This window comes from Panthera uncia, chromosome D1, assembly GCF_023721935.1.
Source record: "Panthera uncia isolate 11264 chromosome D1, Puncia_PCG_1.0, whole genome shotgun sequence".
Lineage (NCBI taxonomy): Eukaryota > Metazoa > Chordata > Mammalia > Carnivora > Felidae > Panthera > Panthera uncia.
In genome coordinates, this window is record NC_064808.1 from 11343635 (window position 1) to 11352317 (window position 8683).

An 8683-nucleotide genomic window follows, 5' to 3' on the forward strand; every position below is an offset into this window, starting at 1 on the left:
ATTATTTATAAAGCCCTTTGGCATTCCATCTCTCTTCATCCTGGCTTTAACCATAGCAAGGCAGGAATTTTTACTGATGTGAAAACTGGGGCAGAGAATTTCTGACTGAAGGTCATAGAGCTAATAAAGAAATTGCTGGTACCCAAAGCTACATATTTTTTTTTTTTTTGCTTCAATATGTCTTTGTCATTGTGAAATCTAGTTCATGTGTTAAAGAGAGAAGTCCAAAGGATGATTTGCAGGAGCTTCTGAATTCATGGAGCTCAAGTCTTACTGTACTTGGGAAACCTTTATCCTGTTGAGAGTTTTCTTCAGAGCCTCCTTCACTTCCTTGTTTCTCAAGCTGTAGATCATTGGGTTCAGCATAGGGATGACCACCGTGTAAAATACTGACACAATCTTATCCTCCCCAAGTGATGTGCCCATGTTACCTTTCAGGTATATGAACATGAGCGTCCCAAAGAAAAGAGCCACTGCAGTCATGTGAGAAACACAGGTGGAGAAAGTCTTGGCTTTGCCACCTGCTGTACGAATCTTCAGAATAGCATGAATGATAAAAAAGTAGGATATAAGAATCACTGAAATGCTGGTCGTAATGACCAAGAAAGCTAAGAGGTAGATGAGCCGTTCCCGTGGCTTGGTCTCACTACAGGCAAGCTTCAGCAGGGGTGGGAGGTCACAAAAAAAGAAGTCCACGTGGTTGGACTTACAGAAGGAGATTGAAAAGGTGCACCCAGTGCGGATCACAGCGTTGACCATGGCACCAGCATATGCCCCAGCCACCAGCCCTAGGCAGGTCTGTGGTGTCATGGCAGTGGCATAGAAGAGGGGGTTGCACACAGCCATATAGTGGTCATAGGCCATCACAGCCAAAAGGAAACATTCGGTGCTGGCACAGAGTGTAAAGAAGAAGAACTGGGTGGCACAGCGTTCATAAGTGATGGCCATCTTACGGGTACCCAAGGTCTCAAGCAACTGAGGGACAATGACAGAAGAGTAGCAAATGTCCAGGAAGGAAAGGTGGCGGAGGAAGAAGTACATGGGAGTTTGGAGACGAAGGTCTCTCTGAATCAACACTATCATGCCCAGGTTGCCCCCCACGGTGACGAAATATAGGACCAGAAACACAAAGAAGAGACCCATTTGCAGCCCTGCCGACAGCTGTAATGCCATTAGAATGAATTCTGTCACCACAGTGTCATTCTCTGCCATGAATCCCAGGTCATCCACTGAAATAAAAAAAATAAAATCTCATTAAAGACAAACTAAGGTGATCGATTTGATCACTCTCAGCAACGGTCATGATTTTTTAGGTTTGTAAAGCACTTTACATTTTTTGCAAACTTTACTTCATTTGATATTTTGGAAATCCTTCGAAGCATATATTGTGCCTCCCACTTTTGAGAGAAGAATATGAGGGCCAAAGAGGTGAAGTGACCAGTTCGTTATTTCACAGCAGACAGGCAAAGCTGGAGCTAGAACTCAGTTCCTTAGACCTTTCCAAACTTCTGACAGGTTCCAAATTGGAAACCCTCATCAGCTTTACAACAGAGCTAGAAAGCACCACTTTGTTGGAGAAATCCTAGTGGTATAGTACTAAGTACATGGGCTTTGAAATCAGACCTAGGTTCAAATCTCTTGAGACCTTGGGCAAGTTCATGCATGTATCTGAATATCAGTCTTCTTGTTGGTGTCATAGGCATTTCAATGCCAAGGTTACTGTCGTGAAGAACATAACTGATGTACCGTTCCTAGCACATGGTCTGACTCACACGCTTAGAAGTATTTTTTCCAAACTCTACAATAGCAGAGTAACACCCTCCTAGGCTCGTGGACATTTTGGCATCTTCTTATCTCCCAGTCCATAGCCCCCTGGAGTCTCAGTATCAACTGTATCTCTTTTTTGGTTGTTTTTGAGGTGCACGTGAACACAACGGAACGGGATGCAAGAAGCGAGCCTTGAAGAACAAGGTCTGTTAGAACCTCTGCCACCTGTTGCCCACCAAGTCGCTTTGTCCTCTCTGTTCCTGCCAAGCAGCATGGCCTGGTTTCCAAATTCTCCTCTTATTCCAAAGGACCTGTCCCATTTTTTTAAATGCCAGATCATTATCAATCAATGAGATGCTTCAATCGAGCCATTCCAGAATTAGCCTGCCCAGCTCATTAAGAGACAAAGGCATCACACTGGGTTTAGAATTCTAATACAGTTAGAGTTCTTGCCAAGTATTGGACAATCTTGTCTCTGTACCTTTGGATGCAGATGATCTGGGGTAATGGGAATACTGAATGCAGACTTCAAAGGTAGTTATTTTTGTCTTCCTTCCATCCTTGAAATAAAAACTGAATTTGAGAGAGATCTCATAGGATTTCAGATAAATAAGAAAATGAAACTTTGATCAATGTTTGACAAAAGCTGATCTATGGATGAAATAAAGGTCAGCATCTGGTGTTTTTCCCCTGCTGAATTCCTGACAATGTGACTATTTAGGAGGGTTTTTTTTTTCCCTTACAGCCCAATCTAATCTTGACCTTCAGCCAAAACAATGATTTGCTGTGTTCTAAAAGTAATTCACCCAACTCATCTTGACCAAAGGGGAAAACAGAGAGAGAGAGACAGACTATACTCATTTATTTATTCCATGAGAATCTACTGAGAACTGAGAATGGCAAGCATTCTTCTGGTTGCTCAGAACAACACAGACAAAGATCTTTGCCCTTCTAGAGCATTCTAGCAGAGAGCCAGTCATATGCAATATATTTTTTAAAAAAAGAAGAAGTATATTTTCTACCATGATAGATGATGACAAGTGCTGTTAAACACACACACACACACACACGCACACGCACACGCACCGTGTGGGGAATTGGGAGAGTCAAAGTAAAGAAGGGAGTATTAAACAGGACCATTAGAAGGTTCATTAGAGGGGCGCCTGGGTGGCTCAGTTGGTTAAGCATCTGACTTTTGATTTTGGCTCAGGTCATGATCTCATAGTTTGTGAGATCGAGCCCCATGTTGAGCTCCACGCTGAGCGTGAAGCCTGCTTGGGATTTTCTCTCTCTCTCTTTCTCTCTCTCTCTCTGCCCTTCCCACTCTCTCTCTCTGCCCCTCCCACACTCATACTCATTCTCTCTCTCAGAATAAATAAATAAACATTTTTAAAAGAAGTTTCAGGGTGCCTGGGTGGCACGTTCGGTTAGGCATCTGACTCTTGATTTCAGCTCAGGTCATGATCTCATGGTTCTTGAGTTCGAGCCCCACATCAGTCTCTGCGCTGACAGCACAGAGCCTGCTTGGGATTTTCTGTCTGCCTCTCTGTCTGCCTCTCTCTCTCTCTCTTTCTCTCAAAAATAAATAAATAAACATTTTAAAAAAGAAGTTTCATTGGAAAGGTGGCATTTTAGTAGAAATGCTAGGGATCAGTTAACTATTCACACTTACTTGCACACTTTCATCCACAAAGAGTAGAAAATAGAGATACAAATCATCTCCATGGGACAACCTCACTCCCAGTACAAAATAATATGGAGTTTTTCAGGTCCTTATGAGACATTTTCAAGACAGCTTTGTTCAGAAGTGTCTACTTCCTAATATGGAGAGGAGCTCCTGAGGTATCAGAGTCCCGAGGATCAGCCTGTGATTGCTGCATAAAAAACCAGTATGGAAGGCCCTCAAAAAATTACAAATGGAATTACCATATGGTCCACTAATTCCACTACTGGGTATTTACCCCTCAAAAAAGGAAAACACTAATTCAAAAAGATACACACACCCCTATGTTTCTGGCAGCATTATTTACAATAGCCAAGATATGGAAGCAACCCAGGCGTCCATCCATAGATGAATAGATAAAGAAGATATGGTATATGTACATAATATATATACGTGTGTGTGTGTGTATTGTGTGTGTGTGTATATATATATATATATGACCTTATTTTTTAAATTAATTCTGTGTGTGTATGTGTGTGTGTGTGTGTGTGTATATATATATATATACGTATATACATACGTGTATATATATATATATATATACACACATATATATATACATACACACACACAATTAATTTAAAAAATAAGGTCTTGGGGCACCTAGGTGGCTCAGCCAGTTAAGTGTCAGACTTTGGCTTAGGTCATGATTTCATGGTTTGTGAGTTCGAACCCCATGTCGGGCTCTGTGTTGACAGCTCAGAGCCTGGAGCCTGCTTCAGATTCTGTGTTTCCCTCTCTCTCTGCCCCTCCCCCACTTGTGCTCTCTCTCTCTCTCTCTCTCTCTCTCAATAAACATTTTTAAAATAAGATTGCCATTTGCAACAACATAGATGGACCTAGAGTATATTATGCTGAGTAAAAAAAGTTAGAGAAAGACAAATACCATATGATTTCACAAATCCCATGTGATTTTACTCTTGAATTCCGAATTTGAAATTAAGATATAAGACACATGAACAAACAAAGACAAAAAAGAGACCAAAAAAAAACCCAAACAGACTCTTAAATACAGAGAACAAACCAGAAGGGAGGTGAAGGGGAGATGGGCGAAATGGAAGGGAGTAATGACACTTAATGTGATGAGCACTGAGTAATGTGTAGAATTGTTGAATCATTATATTGTACATTTGAAACTAACATACCACTGTATGTTAATTATACTTCAGTAAAAAAATAAACAAAAATTTATTTAAAAGATAAGACTGGAGGGGCACCTGGGTGGCTCAGTGGGTTAAGCGTCCGACTCTTGGTCTCGACTCAGGTCATGATCTCACGGTTTCATGAGTTCCAGACCCACGCTGGGCTGTGCTCTGACATTGCGGAGCCTGCTTGGGATTCTCTCTCTCCCTCTCTCTCTCTCTGCCCCCTCCCACTTGCACTGTCTGTCTCTCTAAAAATAAATAAATAAAACTTTAAAAAATAATAAGGCTGCAATCCCAAAAGTACAGCATAGTGGCTAAGAAAATGGGCCCTAAAGACAGAGCTTATTCCCAACTCAGACTCAGTCATTTCTATTTGTGAGACCTTGAGCAAGGTACTTGACCTCGAGAAGCCCATCCTGAACATCTATGCAATAACAATCACAGCACTGCTGTGTTCTGAGAAGTAAAAGAGATAATTCAGGGAAACACATGCACTGTTCCTAGTATGGAGTAAATACTCAATACATGTGACTGTTACAAAAATGATTTGGGGTTGTTCTGTGGTTCAGAAACGTCATTTACCACCCCCATCGTATCGCTGAATAAAATGAGGCACAAGGTGACTAAACCAACTTTCCCAAGGCCACACAGGTAATAAATGGCACCAGGACTTCTGATTCCAAGTTCATTGTGCTTCTGCTAACCGACAGCAGGGCTCATCACCAGGAGCCAGGCTGTGGTCCAGTTTCGGGCAGCCTGAGCTGGGGGCGGGGGGGGGGGGGGGGGGGGCACAGGTCAGGAGACCCACTTCATTCTGCCACCACCCTAATCGATCCCCCCTGGATGACGGGAGCTATTTTCCTTGGAGGGAGAAGTTCATGGTTGGGGAGAGGCAGTTGAGTAGGATCAACCCGAGAGAGTACCTATAGCAGAAAGGCTGGGAACTGCATCTAGAGCTTGAATTCAAGTCCAGTTTCTGCCACCGATGCACTGTGTAAGCCTGAGCCATTACCTTCCCGTCTCTGGATCTCAGTGCTGTGTCCTCCTCTGGAACGTGATGGTCTCACTTCTCTTAAAAGTCCAGTGAGATGGGAATGCAAGCTGGTGCAGCCACTCTGGAAAACAGTATGCAGGTTCCTCAAAAAACTAAAAATAGAACTACCCTATGACCCAGCAATAGCACTACTAGGCATTTATCCATGGGATACAGGGGTGCTGTTTCGAAGGGACACATGCACCCCCATGTTTATAACAGCACTATCCACAATAGCCAAAGGATGGAAAGAGCCCACATGTCCATCGATGGATGAATGGATAAAGAAGATGTGGGATATCTATACAATGGAGTATTACTCAGCAATCAAGAAGAATGAAATCTTGCCATTTGCAACTACGTGGATGGAACTAGAGGGCAATACGCTGAGCAAAATTAGTCAGTCAGAGAAAAACAAATATCATATGCTTCAATCATATGAGGACTTGAAGAGACAAAACAGATGAACATAAGGGAAGGGAAGCAAAAAGAATATAAAAACAGGGAGGGGGACAAAACAGAAGAGACTCATAAATATGGAGAACAAACTGAGGATTTCTGGAGGGGGTGTGGGACGGGAGGATGGGCTAAATGGGTAAAGGGGCATCAAGGAATCTACTCCTGAAATCATTGTTGCACTGTATGCTAACTCATTTGCGTGCAAATTTTAAAAAATAAAAAATAAAAATAAAAATTTAAAAAGTCCAGTGAGAGATGGAAAGAGCACACACTGATAATAATATGACGAATGGCAGAAAGCCCCCACTGTGTGCTGAATACTGTTTCAGGTGCTTTACATAAACCGCCTCATTTACTTCCCACAATGCCCCACCCCAGGACATGTCATCATTGTCCCAACTGATGGACCGGAAAACAGAGGGAGGCCTAATGTGGTTGAGCTGAACCACTACACCGAGATTTGAACCACATCTGTCTGTCTCCCAGGCGTGTCCCCAACCACTATTTGCTCATGCGTATGGGCATAATGAGTTATCATGTAAGGGACACCATTTCTATGCCCAGAGTTTTTTAGCAGCTTACCTAAATTACCTACTACGCCTGGGCCAGGAGGAAAAGTAACATAAGTTAGATGAAGATTTTGGAAAATTGTTTCAATCCCGAGTCAGTGACACTGCACATGTCCCCCTTTCTGTGGTATCACCTTTATTGGCTACATCTTGTCTGCGGGGATGAGAGGGCAGAAGGACACACAGGGCCACCAGCGGAATCAAACTCTAATGAGGAGTGTGCGGGCACCAAGGAAGCATCACCTCTAACACAGCGTAAAGTGGTAAGACAAAAGTCGTGTGAACCAACCTTGCTCCTGGCTCCTCATTATAATCTACCGACGTGCACTTTGCCCAAGTCTCATCCCTCATTTTTAATTTATTGTATCTGACTGCCTGCCAAGCATTTTTATAAGCCACTGCAAGTCTCTTTCGGAAAGAAGTATTGATGAATAAATAAACACGAAACAAAATTGCCTGTTTGCCAGATGCCAGCACAATCAGAATAAGTAGCCCTATCATCATTGGACCAGCAAGAGCGCCAGAAGACTTTGCCAAATGGGTTCTGGAAAGACAGTGCACAAACAGTGGTTCAACTTAATGAGACTGATCTATGGATGATGAAAAAAAAGCAGATGCTCAAGGGAGGAAATGGAAAGCTCAGGAAGATCCCCAGGTCTGTGCTACTGTAGCCAGCTCCTGAAATCTTCATAAATCCAGATCCAAGATGACCGGGCCCTCCGTTTTGAGACAATGAGCAGCATGGAGGGTCCCTGAACTCAAAACACACCCGAATGTGATTCTTCTATCAAGTAGGCCCACGTGGCAAAGGGCAGAGGACAATTTCAAAGAAAACCAAAGATGCTGAGTGTCTGCTATTCAGAAAGCCTGATCTCTCCAAGCACAAGTCCACCTTGCCTTGGGATACATTGTCTAAATTCCTGAACCAATTCAAAATGATTAATAATTCTAGATAGAAGAGCCGGTTGGATTCCTAATGATTAACTTTAGGGAAAGCAAATAGCAGCTCCACGAAATCTCCAGGCAGGGAGAAGACCTACAGGGGGCCTCAGTGTGGCCTCAGAGGGAAATATTTGGTCCCAGGCGATCTAGATAAACTAAGTTGCTGGGGAAATGTGAACAGATCACTGAAGCAGCAGTTTCTTGTTTTTGAAGCCGTAAAATAGTTGAGATTGCTGGCTTTCAAGGATGCACAGGAAGAAAATAAATCCTTAATGCCATCAGGAACCCACCACACCCCACGGTATTCAGCAACGTTGGTATTTCACACTCTCGGCGGTCTGTTATCTAATCACTGATCCGACACAGAAATACTCTGCTCCCAGACAGGCCTCTCTTGGTGGACCTCTGGAAGTCCAGGTTATCTTTCCTCCACATCAGTCACATCTGCTCAAGACCCACAGCTCATGGTAAACACACCTAAGACGTGTAGCTCTCACACATTCCAAAGCTAAAGGAGAAAGTCCTCAAGACTGCCTGCTCTTCAAAAAGAATATGAAAGCAAGGAAGAGGACAAAATATAAGAGACTCTTAAGTATAGAGAACAAACAGAGGGTTGCTGGAGAGGTTGGGGGAGGGGGGATGGGCTGGGTGGGTGGAGGCTTAAGGAATCTACTTCTGAAATCATTGTTGCACCATGTGCTAGCTAGCTTGGATGTAAACTATAAAAAAATAAATAAATTATAGAAAGAAAAAAAAAAAGATCACTTGCTCTTTGAGATGATCAATGCTCCCCCAAACCCTCCATGAGCCTCAGAAAACTAACAGGGGTTTCAGAAGAGAGAAAGCCCCACAGACTTCAGCGTATCATTTTAGAGCAGAGAAACACTGGCCTAAGAACCAAGAGGCCACTATGAATCAAACAAGAAGATGTATTGGTAGATGATTTTAAAAGTAAAAAGTTTGCCCTTGGACGGGATTGTTTTAAGTGCCCAGACACCCACTTCATAATATCACATGCTGTGGAAAAGACACCGCCGTGGACCCG

General features: G+C 43.0%; 1 protein-coding gene across 1 annotated transcript; it reads right to left on the bottom strand.

The window, feature by feature from the left end:
* Positions 1 to 266: 266 nt before the first annotated feature.
* Positions 267 to 1212, bottom strand: LOC125915766 (olfactory receptor 9I1-like). Its single transcript, XM_049621772.1, has one exon. The coding sequence runs from the start codon at positions 1210 to 1212 to the stop codon at positions 271 to 273; it is 942 nt and encodes a 313-aa protein (XP_049477729.1). The 3' UTR covers positions 267 to 270.
* Positions 1213 to 8683: the final 7471 nt, after the last annotated feature.

Excerpts from the sequence above, each read along its gene's own strand:
- LOC125915766 (XM_049621772.1), bottom strand. The coding sequence starts at position 1,212 with ATGGCAGAGAATGACACTGTGGTGACAGAATTCATTCTAATGGCATTA.